This window comes from Falco peregrinus, chromosome 4 (assembly GCF_023634155.1).
Source record: "Falco peregrinus isolate bFalPer1 chromosome 4, bFalPer1.pri, whole genome shotgun sequence".
NCBI classification, from domain to species: domain Eukaryota; kingdom Metazoa; phylum Chordata; class Aves; order Falconiformes; family Falconidae; genus Falco; species Falco peregrinus.
Window position 1 is genome coordinate 57,003,386 of NC_073724.1, and position 21,552 is coordinate 57,024,937.

The following is a 21,552-nucleotide window of genomic DNA, read 5'->3' on the forward strand; positions in this document are numbered from 1 at the left end:
CTGTATTTTGAGAGTATGGACATTAAAGTGCCCTAACCTACTGTGTGTACAGCAACTGAATGAGAAAAGGAGGCATACTCTCTGATTCTCTTTCTTCTGTGTGAGAATAACCACTCAAAAATGTGTTTTGATTATAGGACATAATACCATGTGTGCCTTTTGCTGTTGGAAAAAGTATTAAATCCTTGTACCTGGGGAGGATGTTCAGTGGCACTCCTGTTATCAGGCTGCGCTTCAAAAGGAAACAGCTGACAAGGTGAGGACAATTTAGAATGAGAGTCGAATGCACTGTCTGGCTTTAATGCATGCAATGGAGTTAAGTCATTACAATAACAATTAGTCCTATGATCATCATTATTTGTTTGAATTATGGAGTCCTGTAAGGTGAAACGTTATCCAAACCAGTAATTGAGAGAGGCAGCCTTGACCGCAGGGCTCCTAGGATAGTTGCTGAAGTGCAGTAATGTATTCTAGGTGCTATTTTAAAACCCGTCTTCACAGCTTAAGTCTTTCAGGAGTGCATTAAAAGCTAGTATGTTTTAACAGAGCTTTGTAACTGCTAGAATTGATGGTATCTGTATGGAAAGTACTCTGTGGTTTTTGAACTCTGCATAACTAATTTATTTCTTGGCACCTGTGCGGTCAGACTTGTGGCTGAGTTCGACTTTAGAACCTTTGATCCTGAAGGTATCCTTTTCTTTGCTGGAGGCCATCAAGACAGCACATGGGTAGTCTTGGCTTTGCGCAAAGGACGGCTAGAGCTGCAGCTGAAATACAATGGAATAGGCCGCGTGACCAGCAGCGGACCACTTATCAACCACGGCATGTGGCAAACGGTGAGTCCAGACGATGGCTGACGTCTTACCGGTAGTTCCTTGGCTTGTTCCTGACGGGCTCTGTCACGTGCAGCTAGACTTTGTGCATTCTTGAGAAGATGCTTTTCTATCCGTCTATCCAATCAATGCATGCCAGTACATTATACATTTGAAGGAGAGAAGGAAAAATATTCTAACAAATTGCATTATACTTCATATCCATTGTACACTAGACTGCATCGCTAATTTGCACAACCAGAGCAGAGACAGTGCCTTTGAGATGCAGCAGTGCTAAGCTGACTTCACGTCAGTTCGAGAAGATGGCCCCTGGGTGAGGGCTGAAAGGGCACAAGGGGGAAGGAACTCTGTAGCTGCTCTTTTAAGGATGTTTCTAAGGGTATTTGGCGTATGGGGTGTGTGTGTTGTTGCTTTTATTTATTCATTTATTTGTTTGTTTAGTCACAGGGTTTAAATTTTCTGAGCCCTTGACAAATCTCTTATGCTACAGTATCCTTTTTTAAAAGTCTTCAGGCTTTTTGCTATATACAGTAGACCATTTCCCTTGTAAAGATACTGGGGTCTATTAGAACCTCTGTGCTTACTAACCTCTTCGTTAACATAATCCCAGCAATCTCCCCGGATGATGCACTGCATCTTGGAGCTTCTAAGGATTCATGCTCTTGACACTCTCACAGAACATCTCCTGGTGACTCTGGAAGCATCATGGGTGTTACTATTTGTGACAGGATCATGAAAAGCATCCTGTAGTATGATCTACAGTAGATTAGCAGTTTGTATGTGCCTTCTCACTTCTGCCTTTTCCTCTCCTTTCATTTTTTATTACTTAATTACATCTTTCGACTTTTAAGTTGACGTGTCTCTTGGAGAGTGGGTGAGAAGTTCTCTGCTAACTTGCACATGAGACAGATGCTAGTATCTATGAATAATTTTCTGATTTAAGTTTTGAGTATAAAAAATATCAGAACTATACATTAAAGAAAAAAGCAAGGTGGGAAAAAAATTGTTGCTATTGAATAAATAAAGAAGCCCTTGAGTGCATTCAGTGTCAACTACTGACATTTGGTAATGTTTCCAGTGGATGAGGTGATGTTTAAGTCAGTTGCTTTGCTGTCAGTGAAACAATTTTAGATTCCAAATGGAGAGCTGTAGAGGTTTAGCAAAGCTGTAGATAAAATGTATGACATGCTGTGTATCTTTACAGGTAGGAGTAGCCTCAAGCCAGTTCTTACTAAATGTGTTGTAAGATTTGTTCTGCTAATTTGAAATATGGCAATTGTAGTTGCCTGCGCAGAGAAGATGGTGACAGAAGATGTAAAGCAGAGCTGATGCCACTGGGGTGTCTTGGGAATCACAAAAAACAGTCATTACCATGCTAAACTGTTTAACATGGGAGCATAACATACTTGTTAAGTGCAAACTTCATTATGAAGTAATTACAAACTTTCCCATGTTAGTTTTGGGGGAGACAGCTAAAATGTATTTTCTTTGTTCAAGTAATACAAAAATGCTCAAACACGTGGGAGTTATGGGGTAAACAAAGGCTGTGCTTGCTTTCTGCAGGGAGAGAAGGCAGTGTGATAAAAGTAAGTATCATTTCTAGGCAAGAAGTACTGGTCTCTGGCCAGCCATCAGTGTCAGGGCTCTTACCCCCAGGTACCATCATAAACATGAAATTGCTTGGCTGACTTGCTGCAGCAGTGCACTCTTTGCACATTTTTTGAGAGTGTATAAATCCTCTGGAAACCTTTCCCCAAGACTTTTTGGGACAGTGCAGACCAAGCTGTGGGTGCAGTGCAGGTGGACAGGACCCATGCCAAAGGAGGAGCAGAGGTGGCCCTGCAGCCACCAGTGCTGCCTTGCACATGGGCTGAGCAGGGCCTGGCAGCTGCCAAAGATAGAGTATGGGATCAGGTGGGAGAGAGCACCATGCGGTGTTGGCAGAGGAGTGCTTGCCTGGAGCAAATCAATGGCCATAGCTTTGTTGACAATCTCCCAAAGTGAAACTGTTAATGCTGTGTGTGATACTGGCCAACGGCAGAAGGATTTACCCGCAGATGAGTGGCTGCAGGAAGAAGGAGCCTTTAGTCTCTTGAATTTATGGTTGACTCGCCTCTAAGTCTTGGAATGCTGCTTGCATTGCTGGAGTGCTGTTGATTTCTCCTTTCTCTGCTCTGTTTTCTTATCCCTTGCCTCCACCCTATTGGTACTTCGTTCTCTTCTGCTTAACATCCAGTGTCACCCCTGTCTCTAAATAGCATTTAATCTGTATGGCTGAGCAATACAACTCTTAAATCGGTTCCTCCATTTTATCCCCTCTTTCATTTCTCCTTTTTCCTCTGTCCAGCATGGTTTTTAATTAGAAAATCCCATTGAGGAGGGGTTATTCATTTTTATCTGTCTCTTTTTATAAGACATGTAGCCACATTTCAAGTATGGGCTTGTGTGTACTTTCCAGCTTCACCTTCTGTGAAACAGAACGCCAACAACCTTTAGAGGTCACAGTCCAGACTCAAATGCAGTTTGGGAGCTTTAGTCTGAGTCTGAACTTCAATATACACAGGATCAAGCCCTTAGTTTTGGTTAAACCTAGACCAGTGGAGTTTGGATACATGGGAGAGCTTTATAGGGGTTGTGAGAAAATAGTAATTTTACTATTTAACTTTCAGCAGAGGAAAAAACAATGGCTATTTAAAACAAAAACATGAGAAAGAGCACCAGTAGTGTATATCTTTTGGTCTCTTGAGCAAAAGTTGCATACTTTTATGGAAATATGAAGGCATTTTCAGTATTTCTACCTGGTTGTTTTCTCTGATCTTGATCCCTCTTAATCTGTTTTTAAAAGATCATTCCCAGCATTGAAAACACAAACAAGCAATCCTCAGGAAGAACTTCTAATGTAGTTATTTGTGTGTAATACAGCTGGATGAAGTGGCATGTATGAACTGATGGTAGCAGAGAATGCACTTGCTTTCTGTTTGTTTTGCATTTCCAAAAAAAGTCCTCATTTTGTCTTATTTTCGATGTTTAGTTTAGTACCACTCTGAGGACAGTATGGTTAGCAAAAATAATAACCTACCTGCACCGTTAAATGTCAGAACTGAAGGTTAAGCAATCACAAGCAGATTCATGTTTGGCTTTAACCCTGCGGCTGCTTCTACACCCATCCCTTTTCAGAGCTGTCCACTTGCTTTTCAGCAAAGAGGGGACAGGCTAGCTGTGTGCTATGAGTTATCCAGGGCATGAATCCAAAACACAAAGCTGACTGACTACCCTTATGGCTAACCATATGGGAGCCCTTCGCTAGGAGAACTCCCCATGTGAATGTCCCTAGGCATGCTGTGGCAGTCAGCAGCTAGCTTCTCCTTGCAACAAAAGGAGGGAATTAGAGCAGCCTGCTGGCCACCAAAATGTTTCCCCTTGTGGTTTGTAGGTGATGGTCGTGCACCAGCAGTTAAGTTTTGAATATGAGGAACCCAAGCTGAAAGTGCCAGAGGGCAATGTGAAGCAGGGAGAATGTAATTTCCTAAACTGGAATTTGTTGAGTTTCCACAGGGATTAACCCCGTCTCCTATGGAAGTTTCCACTGCTTTGCGTTTGTTGATATTAATGATCAGAAGCAGCTAAGAACTCAGACTATTTTCTTTTACATTTCTATGTTTTTACTTTCTATACAATCTAATAAAATTTTAGAAGGCCTTGAATTTGGGTGGCCCTGCAAATTGCAGGATTTCTTCACAGGAGAAGCACAGTATAGACATTGCTGCAGCTGGCTTTTCCCCATTCCTGTTTGCTCCATCGCTGCCCATGATCTGTGCTAGGAGCAGGGAGATGGCCTGTGCCAGTTCCCTCTGGCACTCCACACCCCAGTGCCTTAGGGCAGTGGTGAACGTGACACCAAGCAGAGGTGTCCGAGAGTGAGTTTTTAGCTAGATAGCCAGTGTAGCTAAGGCAGTTGGGCTGTGGCTACCAGGACCTGTGGGCTTATGCTCCCACCCACTGAGTGGACTTCACAGCCTGCCGATGCCCAAAAAAGCCTGTTTGAAACTGGCTTGTGTGTCTCCATGGAATGCAGTCAGGAGGTGTAGATGCCACTTTAAACAAGCAGGTCAAGCCAAGTTAAGACAAATAAATTCATGTCCCATAGGATACAGCACAGAGCAACACACTAGGTGTAAATAGTGTTTTAGCAATATAAACCAGGCGGTACTGGTATCTGCAGGAGAAGAAAAAAATTTGATAGTCGGTGAATAATCTTTTCTACTATCAAATCCACTTAATCTTCACTTTTGAAGACTGCAATCCAAAGGGAGTGTCCAGGTATAAACATGCTCAACCCTATCATCCTTTATGCTACAGCACTGAGCGAGATCTCAGCATAGCTGATGGAAACAATTTTAGGACAGCTATTCTTGAAATGCCAAGGGAAAGATGCTCATGACCTGGGCTATTAGCAGGGAGAAGGAAGCATAAGTCTAAACAGCCACTGAAATAGATTTTTGCTTCTATACGTATAGCAGCTCACTGATGAAGACACATCTGGGTGTTCCAGGGAAGCTTTATGGATGAAAAGTGGGTAGGTGGGGTATCTGTCATAGAGTGGGAAAGAGTGCTATGCTGAATATTATGAAATAGTGGAGGTACGCTCCTTTCCTCTATAGGGGAAGAAAGGGGTTGTGTTCTGCTACTGCCACAGAATGCCCCGCTGGTAGCAGGACCCAGGTCCCAAGGCAGCAGAATCCTTATTGCTGTTCAGCAGCCTTCTGCGTGTCAGCTTTGTGCTTTGCCTTCTCCTCTCCCTCTGCAGAGCTAGCTGCTTTATAGTGCTTCTCTGTGCAGCCTGGTCACAATTAAAATGATAGGGTTTTTTGAAATTTCAGTGGCAATAGAATCTTCCTAAGATGCTAAGGGCTACTAGGAAGTATCTCTTCATAGACATGGAGGTAAAACGTGCAGACCTTTTGAGAGGAAAAAAACCCAAAACAATTACACATTTTTTATTACACTCTCAAAAATCACATCTATTGTTCTTTTTCCAGGGGTTAGTATTCAAGGACTGTGGCTGGAAAGCTCCTGCATTATCTTTCACTGGTCCAACAAAAGACATCTGTTTCCAGCTTTTCCTTTAACATGCAGTTGTAATAGGAAGTTTCTCATTAGTAACAATATTGCATTCATATTTTGCGTAGAGCAACCTGCAAGTGTCATGTAGTTAATCCACTTGTATTTTTGTGTAGCTATTTTGAAGTACCTGGGCTGTCTTCACTGTTAGGGTAACCTAACGGGTTGCTTTCTAGAGTAAAGATTTAAATATCAAGGTGGAATGTAACTTAAAAATTAGACAAAGAGGCTTGAGGACAAAAAATATTTCTCCGTCTTGGGGATTTCACTGGTGGTGTCTGTCCTTTAGTTGAGGCTTCAGGTAAGTTCTTTTTATACTGAATTATTCTATTTGCAATTTTACTTTTTCAGATCTCTGTTGAAGAACTCGAAAGAAGTTTGGTTATAAAGGTCAACAGGGATGCAGTTATGAAAATAGCTGTCTCAGGGGATCTGTTTACTCTAGACAAAGGACTGTATCAGCTGAATTTGACAGTAGGAGGCATTCCTTTCAAAACAAAGGACCTTATTCTACCGGTAAGCACTATGGATCGATCGCTCATGTTACTTTGCATGCCTGAAAGGCTTGATTTCATGTTCTCTTGGGGTAGTGTAACTCCTTCCTGAGAGCAGTTCAGCCTGCCCTGAAACAGGTGAAATAATCACCTTCTAGATATGGCTTTCTCTTCGTTAACTATAGAGGGAGCCTAAGCCAGCAGCAAAGGTGAGACTCCTGATTTTTTGATTGTTAAGTTTGGGTGAGATGTAACCCATCCTTAGCCTGCAGAATTAGGACACAGCAAAACTGGAGCCCATGACAAAATTAATGGTGGTCATGCTGGCTTGGAGACCATGTGTGGCTCTGGGGAGTCAGTGGACACCCTGCTGTGTGAGGTACCACTGGGCCCATGAGGTTGGGAACCATTGGGGGCACATTTTGTGTTGTGACCAAAGTTTGTGCTACACGTATATTGTATCACAGTTTTGCTGCTTGGGTTTGCTGTTTCAGTTTAGTAAGACACAAGTAAAAACAGAAGCTTATTTTTCTGTTTCCTCCTAATACAAGTAGATAGGGCATATGAATAAAAGCTGAGGCACTCTTTGCATGAGATGATTGGGTGGTTGCTGTGTTTCTGAAATAGCTGCTGCTCAGGCCGTTTTGAATGTCCACCACACACAGAGTTGGCACCTTGAAACCCAAATTGGCATCTCTTTATTTCTAAATGAGGTGACAAGCTTGCGGCTCTGTGACTGGGAGCGCAGCAGCTGAGGAAGGCTCCTGTTCCTCACAAGAAGTCATTCAGGGCCACTGCTTGTCTGAAACATTAAGCTCGGGGTGTGGTCTGAATATAGGATTGAGAGCCAAAAGCTCCTGAGGTTTTTATCCTGGCTCAGATACTTAATTCTCTCTCTGCTTCAGTGAACTGGGGGTAATGGTGCTGATCTAGACACTTTGCAAGGAGCCTTCTCTTTCCATGCTGCCTCACATTTTAATGCTGACATTTGGTACAGGATAACATAACTAGAGGCTGGAAGGAACAAGGTGTGTACAGAGTAGTGTGCCCGTCCTGTGGCTCAGGCACTGCTGCCTTTAGCCAGAACCCAACAACTTACACCATGATCAGGTCCAGCATCTTGTGTGTCATGAAGGCTGTTTGCAGTGACACAAAGGACTGGTTTTTCAACTTCAAGTTACCCTCCAGCATTTGCAGTGCAGAATTACAGGAGTTACATCACTTTGGCTACAGAGCTTTAGAGGTAAATTGCACTAATGATGTGCAGCCTGTAAAGGAGCTAGCAGAATCAATACAACCAAATCAGCACCTGCATTAGCTAATGCCCTCCTGCCCTGTGGAGACAAGCTGAGCTCAGGAGAGCTTCCAGGGGAGTACTGACCACTTACTTGATTGGGATTGCAGGACTGGGGCTGCCGCCAATTGGTTTGCATGCGCATAACACGTAAAAATGTTTGCTCCTGTTTGGTATCACAATATAACTCAGTGTTCCTCTGCACACAAAATCAGTTATTCTTCACTGAACACTAGTTTGAGGCGTGAGATGCTGTTTTATCTTCCTAGCTGAACGCTCGGCTGGATGGTTGCATGCGGGCATGGAACTGGCTGAATGGAGAGGACACCACCATCCAAGAGACCATAAAGATGAATGAAAAGATGCAGTGCTTTGCTGTAGCGGGACGAGGGTCTTTCTATCCTGGCCGGGGTTTTGCTGTGTTTAATCTTACTTATGGTAAGTACTTTTATTTTTTTTTATTTCTGACCTCTTGTCCTGCCAGTAACCATGCTTGGTTAATGAACAGTTTAAATCTTACAGGTGTGCCATACTCAGTGTTGATTGATGCAGAAAAGACTGGCAGCTGTGGATGGAGAGGGAATAGCTAAACCTGTGGTTCATAGCAAAGGCAGGCCTGTGTGTGATGGTTAGAGCCAGTACGAATATGCTCATATATGATATGCATTTCACATCCAGGCTGGTTCCAGCTCATCCTCAGCATTAGGGGCTTCACATCTCTGACAGCAGTGTAGGTGGTTCCAGCCCTATCCGCTGCTTTCTGCTAAATAGGGAGAGCTGCAAGACAGTGCTGTGTCTGGAGTTGTTGATGCACAGAAATCAATGTTGTCTGTAACTAAATGTCCAAGATTGGATTCACTTCTAATCATTGGGTGGTATTAGTTACACTTGGGACAAACAGACTAAGCATATCCCTAATACATGCTGAGTGAACTTGGCCTAGATACAGTAATAACAAGTTTCAAACCAAATTTGGCTATACTAATTTAGCGCTCAAAAAGGCACTTTTTCTTTGTTCTAGATTATTCTGTTTGTTTACATGTCCAATCAACTGACAGTATTTTTAAACCCATACAAGTGCCAACCGTCTATTTTGGTTTGGTGTGTAAGTCCTCTGCAAAAGCTCTCTGTGCACCATTATGTGGATTTTTATACTCTGTCATTGTAAATTAGGGAGTATCAGGTGTATGTTGTCTCATTCACCACACGGATTCCAAAGCTGTAATGGAAAGACAAGGCAGCATTGGAAGTGCAGGTGGCAGCACTCAGCAGAGATGAGGCCATGGAACCTGCATTTTTTTTTTTCCTGCAAACAATAATTGCTTGGTTTGGGGGGTTTTTTTGGGTGTTTTGGGTGTGTTTGGTGTTTGGGTTTGGGGTGTTGTTGGTTGTGGGTTGTTTTGGTTTTTTTTTTTTTTGGGGGGGGGGGAGGGGCCAGGCGGGCAGCAGCTTTGTAATGGTAAGCTTTATAAAGAACTGACTGTATTTTAAGATGTGGTGAACCAGCAAAGGTAATACTGCTATCAAGGGAGGTTGCAGAAGCAGGATTGAAATCTTTCTTTGTAACCAGCATCACCTGTTAAATTACAAGGGCACTGGGGCAGTAAGAAAGATGCTAGAGAGTTTAGTTTAGAGTTCAGCAGGTGAGGTAAAACCTCCCATGCTTCTGAGAGGGTGGTGATAAGGAAGTGATTAGGTAGGTTATCAGTGTAGCATGCTTATATCCTTTTTCAGTTTAACATAGGCTTTCATAGAAATGTTTCCTATATGTCAGATATGGACTTAGATTCCTCAGTGATCTTCAGACAGTCAAGAATGATTCAAAAATAGGGTGCCTAAGCTTGCAGTAATTCTTTGAATGTGTTGGATTGACAGCCATGGGAGTTTGAATCTCTGTGATAAAAAAGCTTAACCTTGTTCTTTGATATTCTGAAAGACAGCAGAATGCAGAAGGTAACAAGAGGAAACTCGTGCCTTTTTCTTCTCTGATTTTATGTTCAGGTGCTTTGGAATTTTTAGGGTTTTTTTTAGGAAAAGAAATGTGGCAGTCCCTCCATATGCTCATCCATCTATCCTCTTCTCCAGACAGAAATTGCACAGCCTCCCGATTTGATCTGTTAGTCCTATGTCATGCTACACATTTCTTTTTTTGCAGTGCAACCTTCTTCTGGAAATGAAACCAAGACAAGTTGGGAAATAGAAGTAAATGCTGCAATTCAACCAGCAACAGATACTGGTGTGCTTTTCGCTCTAGTTACAGAAGAAGCATCTGTCCCTTTATCACTGTCTCTGATTGACTATCACTCCACAAAGAAACTGAAACAACAGGTACAGACTTAAGCATTTTTCTAGAGAAGGTTCCTTGCTATTTCCTGGGAACTGTTTTCAAAAAACAGTTGTCAGGTTTTCTGCCTGCCTGCTTATTTACTCCCACCAGTTCAGAACGCGGTAGTTATGATGAAGTGCTGAAGCTACTGATTTAATAGTATTCATAATAAAAGGCTAGATTCTGGCATTATATTAGTGTAAATCAGGAATGATTTCACTAAAACCCATGAGCCAACCTTTCATTTACAGTACAGCAGCTCTAGTCTGTTTGGTTCCAGTGCAATACAACAACCTCTGTAAGACCCGCTGAGAAGACAGTGGTTACGACTAACGATTAGTCCCACTGGTTCATTGGTTTTTCATCTGTGCGAATGACCTCAGAACACAGCTAGCAATAGCAATAAGGCTAATTCTCTAGTGGCTTTGCAAAAGCTTTGTAAACAAGACCACAGTGGGGTCTTCCTGGTCTCGGATAAGCATGGCTGGGTGTATTTCTGCTCACTGCCTCTTTTTTTCTTTTCTCTTGCTGTCCAGTTTATCATCGTGGCCTTGGAGAACACAGTTGTGTCCAGATTGGCAATAAATTTCTGCGATAAGAAGGAACACTCTGTGGACATCCTCCTCAAGAAAGATCACTTATCCCTGAGAGTAGATGGGATAGTGGGAGAGAGTGAACTAAGCATCTCTGAGTTAGAAGACAGTCTGTCCATCTTGGAGAGCTCTTTGCAGTCAACAGTGAAGACATACGTGGGAGGGTTGCCAGGTGAGCATCCAGTTTTGTAGCATGGACTGCAGACTCCCAACTCACCTTGCTGAGCAGGTGGTCAGGAAAACTGTCTCCATTCATGCAAGATGGGAGCCTCCTTCTGTGTTTCTGCTTGAACAGGCTTTGTCTGCAATGCAAGTGTGTGGTCTTAGCAGATGTGAGGGGGTGCTTGACAGTTATTTTTTTTTCTTGAATGATTGCGTCCTTCTGAGGACAGCTGGAAACAACAATAGAAAGAGGAGATTTTGCTTGGTCAGCAATAGGAATGATTTCTGAAGGATAGGTGTAAGCAGGGTCAGTATCTTAAACCTGCAAAAATGCATAGGAGCTAGACCTGCTCCAGCAGTGCTTCATTAATTTAAGGGATGTGTGTGAGCACTCCTTGGGGGGACCACCAGGGCCTCACATTGTTTTGACTGAACCTTGGGAAAGCTCAGTGTGGTGATTCTCCCTGGCTGATGTTGTCTGTGAACTGATCACAGCACTAGACAATTAAGAGATTTCTTCCCAGAAGAGGGTACACAGGGCACAACCAAGGGCGTCCCACCATTTATAGTTTTGCTGGCTTTTTGGCAACAACAGGGATTCTTGTGCAAGGTCAGTTTGCTCCTCTGTTTGGGACCTGGAAGATCAAACTTTCCTCTGAATCACGAATTTCGGCCAAGTTTGGGAGTTTGTTTCTTGTTCTGGCTGAACTGGTTTATCAGTCCCTACTGCTGAGGAATGTAATTAAGGAAACATTTAGGTTTCCAATGCACAGCGGTACATCCTATTTTGTTGTCAGCAGTTAAACAAAATCTTGCCCTTACTTGCCCAAGCAAGGGAGAGGCAGCAATGTTGGCCTCTTGGTAGGCACTGAAGCAGTCAGGCTGGAACAGCGTGGCTGAGGTGCCACGTGTGCTAGGACACATGGCATCACTGTTCCCACCATGAATAAGAGTTTACAGAGTATTTACGCCAATGATGTTAATGGCTTCTAGTCACAGCGACAAGGGAGAGGCCACACACTCTGGGACATTCACACACTGACAGGAGCAAGGCAGAATCCCCAAATGTGGCATTTTCTAGTGTCAGACTGAATTGTCTGAGCTGGCCGTTGCGCAGAGGTCACCTGCTTTCTTTCAGGTAGCTTTCAAATGCACAGCAGAGACTTTCACAGCTCAGAAAACCATCCCATTCTGTCACTGTCCCAAGTGCTCTGTGGTTGGCTTAGACTAACCATGCTGGATGAAGCACAGTTTTTAATTAGCCAGAACTAAGTGTGAGATATCATAGCTGTGGCTGTTTAGACCCAGCTGACTTCTCTAGGTTCAGCTACTTTACCCCTTAGATCTGTTCTGCTTAGCAATGGGTATCTGTGATCACAAAGCCTGTGATCTGCTTTTGCTATTGAGAGGAAACAGCACTTGCATCAAGAAACCTTGTCATTTGCCAAACGAATAAATATTTCAGCACTCTGGGCTAAATAACTATACCAAATGGTCAGTTCGAAGAGAGTTTGGCTCATTCAAATTTTGAAAACATTACGTCGTTTTTGGTTGTTCCCTGCTTCCATACCCTGTGGAAAGAACAAAGCATAGTGGTCACACTTAATGTCTTTATTCCATTTGCCACAAATAAAGAACTCTGGGTCAAAATATGTTCCAACCTAAGTATGGTTAATATTGCAGGTGTGGAAGAAATATTATTTAGAGTTTCAAGAGATATGTGGGAACATACAGGCATTTACTACCTTTTCTGTGGTACTTTCAGTTCTGGTAAATTCTTGATTATGTAATTTATATGATGCATAGGTGTTTTTCCAGGCAATGTGTATACCACCAGGTGAAGGAGCCTTTAGATAAGACTTCAGAGTTTTTACAGGAGCACGTTTCAGACAGATCCGTTTCTAGTCAGAACAGAAAATTAAATATTTGGCCTGATTTGCAATTACAACACACACACAAAAAAAAAAAATATTTTAGGTAGTGTCTTTTACAAATCCACCTGAAAGTCGACACTGTCTGTCTGTCAGCCCTGCGGCACGCATAAACGCAATCTGCATGTTTCCTTAGATGCATGTTCACGCTTCAACTTCTTCTGAGTCAAAATTTAGTTTACATTCATGTGAGGTACTACAGCACAGATGCCCCCTTCTTTTAAGCAGACTTCACAGATAGAATTTGGTAAACCGGGAGGAATAGGAAATAGCCAACATTATTAGTTTAAGCAGCTAGCAAGCAATGGTACTTTTCAGCCAGGAAGCTGAAAAATTTGTAGTAACTCTTCATGGCTTACAGATCCCACACAAATGTTCCTTTTCTCATGCAGTCCTAGAGTCTGTCTGAGAAGTGTTTGATCACATCAGCTTCAAATTTGGCCCTGCAGGCAGAACCCTTTAAATTGCATATAATCTCAGGTCAACAGGACAACCTATTGTTCAAGTTGTCCTTGCTTCAGTGTAAAGATAAGGGGGTTACTTAGCTACCTGCATCACTGTGAAGTTAAATAAGCTTTGAGATGTTCATTGCTTGCCATTGCACAACCAGCTTGATTGGTTTGAAGGGTAGAGGACACAGTTCACATAATTGTCATGTTACTATGTTACTGTGTGGGGTGTTGGTTGTTTTTAAAATCAGTGTGGAGATGACATTACAGAAGTTAGTAATAAAATTTACTAACTTCCTCTAGTCTGTTGGATTGTACTTTGTGTCTTCTTCCTTGCTATTTGTTTTCTGCCTCTGGTAAACTGATTAAAAGCATGTCACCAACGGATTGCCATAGAAAAAAATAGTTTCATTAGTCTTACTAACTCAGTTGATGTATTCCAGCACCTTTCTGATGAATGCCAGCAACCTCCTTGTGCTGATACATAGCATAGTTATGGTAAAGGTGAGTCTGGCAAGTGTTAGAGGCTGCATATAGGAGGAGCTTTGCTGTCATGAAGTCCTTTGTATAATCTTTTGGCAGATATTTTGGAGTGAGAGAGCAAGAAAGAGCGTTAGATGAGGGTGTAACAACTACACTAGTAACAAAGTAGAGGATCCAGAGATGGAGGGCAGGAAAACATTGAGACGGAAAGGAGTGTGAACACTGTGGAACTGGAGTGAAGCCTTGCTGCTGTGCAGGGTATAGTTTCATCAGGACTGGAGGCCTTGCAGAGACACAGAGAAGCTGAGGAAGAGTTCAGCCTGGGAGAAGGGCTTTTGGGCATGAGAGCAGATGGCGTTTTCCCCATGTCTGGGATTGTGCTGTCGCCTTCCAGCAAGAGGGGCAGGGGGCAGGTAGAAATCCTGAAGCAGAGAGGAGGAGAGCTTGAATTCATTGAAGTGATAGTCATCTAATCATAGGTAGGGCAGGTATTTATTCAAAACCAGCCATCAGAGATGTTTATCTCCGCTTTCACACAGACGTTCCTGTCACTTCCACTCCCGTCACCGCATCCTACCATGGCTGCATGACTGTCAAGCTGAGCAACAAGGCACTGGACTTAGATGAGGCTCTTCACAAGCACAGTGACATCACCTCACATTCCTGTCCTCCAGTCCAGGCGGGTCAGTAGGTACCACTGCAATGCGAAAGTTTTATAGTCAGAAACTTTCAATGCTTTTTTTTTTTTTTTTAAAGATATAAATTATTCAGACCTACCGCACTGCGTGTATAGTTTCTCTTAAACACTGAAGTTATGTAGGAGCTACTGATCCTTATGTCAGATTGATTATTGAAATATTCCTTTGCTTTGAAGTTTAAAGGTTGTAATATATTTGTAAATAGTTCAGAAGACTAATAGTAAATAAGCCAAAAGTGCAGAATATACCAAAAGTGAATGTTATCTTTAGACTGTAAGAGACAGTTTTATCTGTAATGTGGAAAACCTGGTAATATATGAGTGTGGACTGGAAGAAAAAATAATAATTCTGTATTATTTTTTATTACCAAACACTGCTTTCTGATTTGCAAAATATGAGAGAATAAAATATTTACATACAAGTTTTTAATTTACCTGTACTGAGAGTATTCTTTATTCTGTTATTTGGAGATAATGACTCAGATACACCTGATGTGGAGATGACACTGCTTGGGTGGGGGGTTGGTTGTTTGGTTTGGGGTTTTGTTTGGAGGTGGAGGGTTTTATGTGCTTATGTCAGTGTTATAGATCTCCTGGGCTGCAGAGCAAATGGTTGCTGCTATTCTTATTGCTAGAGTTTCTCTTTATGGTACCACAGATAGAAGACTCAGTTGTGACCTTTAGAAAAACTCTTGGTCAACAAAAATGGAAAACGAAGTTGGGTCAGCAGGAAACAATTAGAAGAAAAGACTCAATAAGTTGAAAGCCACATGGCTTTCAAGTCAATAACCACTGAAGCAACTGATGAGGTGTCAAGAATTGGGGAATATTATCTGGCAATGACATGTTTTTGCTGCTTAATTTTTAGGCTGGCTCATTCACTGTGAGCCCAGTGGGAGCAGAGAGGCTTGAGAATCTGGGAGTTAGCCAGGCCAAATTGCAGTGTGGTGAGAATATGTGTGTGGGTTTACTCTGGCGAGGTTGTAGAGCCATAAAATGCATTCAACTTTTAAGCATTCCTCGTGAAGTTGGGGTGGGCTTTCCTAGCCTCCTTGGAGTCACTTAAATCTTGCTTTATTTGGTCCTTGTCTTGCATCAGATTAATGAGCTGAGAAGGGCAGGTATATGCTGTGGTGGAAATCCGAATAATGGGTAGCTAAGGTTACCCCGTGCTTCAGACGGTTAATGTGGAAAAGGTCTAATTCTACAAGGTCTTTTATGAATTGTTCTTGGTCATTCTACATCATGTTTTGCCTAATCAGACACAGAGATGACAGATTAGCCTAATAAACCACATATGTGACAACTGTGACCAAGCTGTGGAGATACAACTGTCCCAGAGGAAAGGATGGAAGAGGGGGAAGACTATCCCAAACATGTTTCCTGGTAAGGATCCCTGCTTTATTTAGCAGAGCAGAGGAAGGTACTCTATTAGCCATTAGACGGCATGACATCATAGCTCCGCGTTGTGACCAAATCAGTCAGCAGTAATGGAGAAGGGAAGAAAAGACCAGAGCTTTATCACTTTCAACCAACCTACTCGTTCAGACTGACATTAGACATCTCAGAAGACTCTTTACACTCAGGTATGACCAGATGCAAGTTTGAGCAGACAGTTGCTTACTAGACAGTAATAACCTATTGGTGGAGTGTGCATCGATAGGAAAACACAGAGGTAGCTCTATGTATTTGCTTTCTTTTATTGAGCAAGGGAAACAACATCATTCCTGAGAGTGCTCTCTCTTGGAGTTGATTATTCTGGATCAACTTGTGATATGATGGTGAACCCAAGAAACATCAGTATCTCCTGTGAGAGCCGGGAATCCTGAAGATACTCTGGTTAATAGCACTCCCACACCGCAGTGTTGTTTTCTGTGTGTTTTTCAATGGTTATTTTGGTCCTTTACCAAAATACGTCTCTGTGCTGGTTTTGGCTGGTGTAGAGTTAACTTTCTTCATAGTAGCTACCATGGGCTGTGTCTTGGATTTGTGCTGGAAATAGTGTTGCTAACACAAGGATGTTTTCACTATCGCTGAGCGGCGCTTACACAGCATCAAGGCCCTTCCAACTCCTCACTAACCCCACCAGCGAGAGGCTGGGGGGGCACAAGGAGCTGGGAGGGGACACAGCCGGGACAGCTGGCCCCAACTGACCCAAGGGGTATCCCGTACCACATGGTGTCATGTTCAGCGTATAAAGCTCAGGGAAGAAGAAGGAAGGGGGGGACATTTGGCATGATGGTGTTTGCCTTCCCAAGTCACCGTTACGTGTGATGGAGTCTGGCTTTTCTCAACCAGCTGCATATAACTCGCCTTGTCAACAATACATGTAAGGTACCTTGTCACTGATGTTAACATCACTGGCCCCAGACTTTGCATCTCAGAAAAACCTTTTTAATTGAACAAAATGCGGCTTTTACGGTCCATATAAATTAACCTCTGATCTTATGTCTATTAGTACTGAATCCCCTTTTTGTACATAGAGGTACAACACATGAATAAACAGAAATTTCTTGAAAGGTGGAAAGTATTATGAAAAAGGATGATCATTCTTTGTTTTATTTTCAGCTAGTCTGATGGTGTCACTTCCTTTTAAAGGAAACTGTCAAGTAAGCTGGTTTTGTTTATATAGGTTTTTTTAGTATTATCATAATATGAAGCAGCTGCTCAAAAAATTAATGAGAAATACCTTCCTTTCCCTGCCTTGCTCTTTGGCCTTTCAGGAAATTTCTGTAGCTTCATTGCTGTCTGGACTGTAAGAGCAAGGAGCATCACCACCCTTCCTGCAGGAGCAAAATTCTGTGAAGGGATGCAGCAGGCTGATGGCTATTCATGCTGGTGTAGCCACTCCTGCCCCGAAATACGGCAGCCCTTTGCTAAGGGGGATCCCAGTTAATTTGATGCAGTGCATCAAATTAAATGGGTGCACACAACAGGGACAAGACTTTGTTCTTGCCAGTGGCACTGCTACAGGTATTGCTGCTTAGCCTTGTCAACATAATTTTGTCTTTATACAATAGGAGAAAATAAAATAAAAGTATGAAGGAATTCTGACCCTTCACCATTCTGTTTCAGTCATTGCAAAATGCCTGGATCGGGTCTTGATCACTTTAAAAATAAATCACTGGGGTTTAACATTGGTTTTGGTCGTGGTCCTCTTTTTGACTAGAAAGGAATTAATTTGAATGCTTAAGTGCAGCTTAAGATAGGTGTCTGGAAATTGCATCTTTAGCCCACTGACATGACATTTTACTACGCAGACTAGACTGGCACAAAGTTCAGACAAAATAGTCCCAATAAAATTAACCTTTCTGTTTGAAACCTGAAAGAGGGAACTATTCAGTAAGGTACTTTTTCCTCTGTTCTTTTGTTTTCCTGTCCTTACAAATGTACACAGTCTTTGGTACAGTATAAATATACACAGACAATTTTATTGTAAAATAATTGCCACACTTTCTTTATTGGTACAACACTATCACCAAAAAGGGTTATTAAATTAAATACTACAAACAAACAAACACCTGGTCTTTTTTTCTACCAAAAATGACTGACCTGGAGAGCTCCTGACTACCCACTCAGACAACACAGGCTAAAACCCCGCTACATTGGTTTATGCAAGCAGAACACGTATCCAGAGTGTTGAGTGTTTTCTTCATTTTTTCCTCTTGAAGAGAATTTATTCTGCAGTGTACTGAGAAGGAAACATCTCACGCTTATTGTAGCTGGAAAGCAACACTGCATTTGACTGCAGGCAAACTGAGTGGTGACTGGTCATGCCACTGGTGACATGTCTGCCCTTACACTGCCAGGGTTCTGCTCTGCTCACAGTGAGATGCGGGTAAAAGCAGAGTGGCCATAACAGCATCCACAGTGGGTTTCTTAGGAATTCTAGTGCCTGCACAGCACAGTTTTTAGAGGTTATTAAAATAAAATCCTACCAGCTACCTAAAATAAATACTTTGTTCTATGGTGCATATGGTGGAGGCTTTTCTCCAGGCAAGAAGTAAGTCGGTGTGTAGAGAGCTGGAGCATTGGGAGCAAGCCCATAGCTGGAGCTGGACTGGGATGGAGGCTGAGTTTCTTCTGATAAAGAAATGTCAGTAGATGATGTTCCTGGAAAATTGCTGGCAGGCTGTATATAGACAAAGAAAAATAACCTTCAGTAAAGGATTACAACCCCATTTGCAGCTCTCCGTTGTTTGCCATGTAAGTGTTATACAATAAGCCCCATGATTAAATTTCTTATGCATTGCAGCACAACACTCAGTTTTAAAGCACGTCCTTAAGTATAGCAATGACGGTGTCTAGTGAAACAAGACAGATTCCACCTGTAACCCAAGCCATTTTTAACAGACATTGCGCATAGAGCTAGGCAATAGAGCAGAACAGGAATTTCTGCAGGAAAAGATGCTCTGGCTTCCTGGGTGAGGCACTGCACCTGACTGGCCAATTAGGTTACGTGTAGCTGCTTTTTTCCAAGCATCACTGTGAGATGTGAATTATCTCAGATGTAATTAACCTCAGTTATAATGCTTGCGTGAGTGCAAGGTCTTATTCCTGTGCCAAATGCAGATGACTCTTAAGAGAAAATTTTACAGGTAGGCATGTGTATCCCTTGTGGATCTTTTCACTTTGGCTGTCTCAGCTATAATGAGGTTCAGCTGAAAGGGTCATGAAAAACAGAGCTTATGAAGCAGCTCATGTTCAGGAACAAGCAGAGTTTGTTAAAACGAAAGAATGCATGTAGGGACTGATGTTCTGGATAAAATCCTACTACTGCTTTAAACCAAGTTTCGCCATTGATTTCAGAGGGGTCAGGATTTCACTCCTCCCCTCGTATGCCAGCACATGCCAATCCATGGGCTTCATCAGAAGAGTTGTGCGCAGCTCCCCTCAGGTTCAGGCTTAAAGTGCCTGGAATTTAAAAATCAAAACAAACCGAAAAATAGTAATCATGGATGTTTTCCAAGGGAAATGAAAAATCTGGGCAAGTAAACGCTGCTCTCTGCTGCTAAAAAAATTAATAGTCGCCATCTAGAAAGCCAGTGCCAGGGCTGGCACTTGGACAACGAATGGCACCTCAGAGCTGCCCAGGGCGGGCAGACCCCATGCCATGGTGCCTGGCTTCTCTGGGGGGCTCCAGGTGAGCGGGGGCTGCTGCCCTGGGCCAAAGCCCCATGGTGAGGAGAATGTTGGCCTGCGTTTGTACCACAGGGTGACTTGGTGAGTGAGAACGGGGGGGGGGGGGGGATGTCCTGACAGGGAGGTCGGTTGTGCCCTTCAGCTCTCCAGGAGGCAGTGCAGGTACGCTGACAGACCTGCTAGCTACATCAGCTCCAAACTGTTGCAGTTGTTGTGGTTTTGGGTGGTTTGTTTTTGTAATTTATTTTGGAGTTGTTGCTTCCCTCGCGCCTCAAACTGCAGCCACTGTTTCCATCTGTCTGCCTGGAATTGCTTCTGTAATGAGCTCTCCTCTGGCAGGAATGACTGGCACAGCCTTCACTGCTGTCATCACCACCAGCCCCTGCACAGCTAATCATTTACCTGACCAGTTGGCAGGCCTGCTACCAAGACTAGTTGTGACTGAACTGTACCAGTAAGGGATGAATGATTTTGTTAGCACATGCCACAGTAAACAAAAGAAACCCTTCTCAAAATGCATTCTTGTTATCACCCTTTCTTTTATGCTTTTGGCTGATTTCTGCTGGCGGACAAGGAAGTATGAGGGAACTGAGGAGCGTTTACTGCCAGCTCAGGTTGTGGGTTTTTTAAAGACTTTGTTTTCCTCTCCAGCAAGCACTTATTCAGTGAGATACCAGATTCCACAGAGGGCTATGAATGAATCTGCTCGATGGTGGGAGCCACAGGTGAACTCAGGTTCATAGCCTGTGGGCTTAAGGGAGCTTTAGTCCATGCAAGTGGGGGCAGCGCTTAGGCTAGGTGTGCTGCATGCCAGAGTAATCCAAGGTGGGTTATGTTCCCAGGAGGTGGAACTAGGGCTGTGGATTTCCTCACTTGAGCTGAGGGTTCAAACTAAAGTTATTAGTCGGTAATTGATTGCTAACTGCTTTACTTCATTAACTGGCATCAATTCACTTTTTTTTCCACCCCTAACTCTTAGCTGAAGAAGGTTTTGCTCCTTTTGTTGCACTGAGCCACCACATGACCCTACCCCAGCCAGGGGCAGGTGTAGGGCAAAGTGAAATGCAGGGCCTTAGGAACAGTGTTTAGCCAAAGCTTTGGTGAGCCAAAGGGAATGCTGAGAAGAGAGGTGCGTCCTGGGGCTCTTAGGTGGATCTTGGTTGACGTGGAAGCAAAAAATTACACTTTTTGAAGTGCCCAAGGGCACCCTCTTGCCAGCTGCTCCAGAAATATGTGTGAGTCTCATGCAGCCCTTGAGCCACAGCAGCCAGCACTGTGTGGATATTTTGCAAACATTAGCCCACCTCAGATGCCATACCTTGAACTGCAGCCCTAGGATACAGGGTTCAGTTTCAGATTTTAGTGTCTCGGTTGAAGGCTCAAGAACACAGATACCTAAGCACACAGCATAGTGCCACGTAGCAATGGAATCCCACCCCTAGTCAGTGGAAAGGCCTTCAGGGTCTTTTGTAGCACTCACATCATACATCTGTAGACTGAAATAATCCATGTGTGGCTCCCTCTGTGGACTCCAGGCTCAGGCAGGGTCTTCTGCACTATGGACAGCTAGACCTGAATTCAGTTGCCCACATGTAAGTGTCCAGCCCTTCTGGGATGCCGTGGGATATCCCAGACATCCACACAGATGGGACGCAGGGACTACAGGACCTGGACCCTCCCAGAGTGGCAGCAGGGGCCAGGTGGCTACCTGACCTCATTTTCAGGCAGCACTAGATCCCTACCTGCCAACAACCCCTGTGTTTAGCCAGATGAATCCCAGCCCCAGGGCCTGTAGTTGGCTTAAGGACTAGGACCAGCTGAGCAGGGCTTGTGAAAGCCTGAATACAGCAGCGGGGTACTGCCTGGAGCACCTAGATGGGTCATGAAGACCTCCAGCTCCATGGATTCAGCCCACAGCTCTCAATTAATGGAAGTGGATGACAGTTAAGTTTCTGGCTGTTCTTAACTGGGCCTGCTTCTAACATTCACCATTTTTAGCTTTGAGTAAGTTTATTGTGATTTTTTAA

At 43.3% G+C, this 21,552-nt stretch overlaps 2 protein-coding genes across 4 annotated transcripts in view; one reads left to right on the top strand and one right to left on the bottom strand.

Moving 5' to 3' along the window:
- GAS6 (growth arrest specific 6) overlaps positions 1 to 14,817 on the top strand; it is a 41,416-nt gene extending 26,599 nt beyond the window's left edge. The window contains exons 9-15 of the mRNA XM_055802570.1: positions 138 to 256; positions 647 to 836; positions 6,306 to 6,470; positions 8,012 to 8,180; positions 9,898 to 10,070; positions 10,605 to 10,833; positions 14,226 to 14,817. Of these exons, the coding sequence (XP_055658545.1) occupies positions 138 to 256; positions 647 to 836; positions 6,306 to 6,470; positions 8,012 to 8,180; positions 9,898 to 10,070; positions 10,605 to 10,833; positions 14,226 to 14,377 (1,197 nt within the window). The 3' untranslated portion in view covers positions 14,378 to 14,817. The remainder of the gene's footprint in view (positions 1 to 137; positions 257 to 646; positions 837 to 6,305; positions 6,471 to 8,011; positions 8,181 to 9,897; positions 10,071 to 10,604; positions 10,834 to 14,225) is intronic.
- Positions 14,818 to 16,723: 1,906 nt separating this feature from the next.
- TMEM255B (transmembrane protein 255B) overlaps positions 16,724 to 21,552 on the bottom strand; it is a 76,277-nt gene continuing 71,448 nt past the window's right edge. Inside the window, exon 7 of one of the 3 annotated variants that reach the window (XM_055803285.1) lies at positions 16,724 to 18,515. In XM_055803285.1, coding sequence (XP_055659260.1) covers positions 18,348 to 18,515 — 168 coding nt within the window. In that variant the 3' untranslated portion in view covers positions 16,724 to 18,347. The remainder of the gene's footprint in view (positions 18,516 to 21,552) is intronic. The other 2 variants (XM_055803284.1, XM_055803283.1) reach the window with 2 other exon arrangements.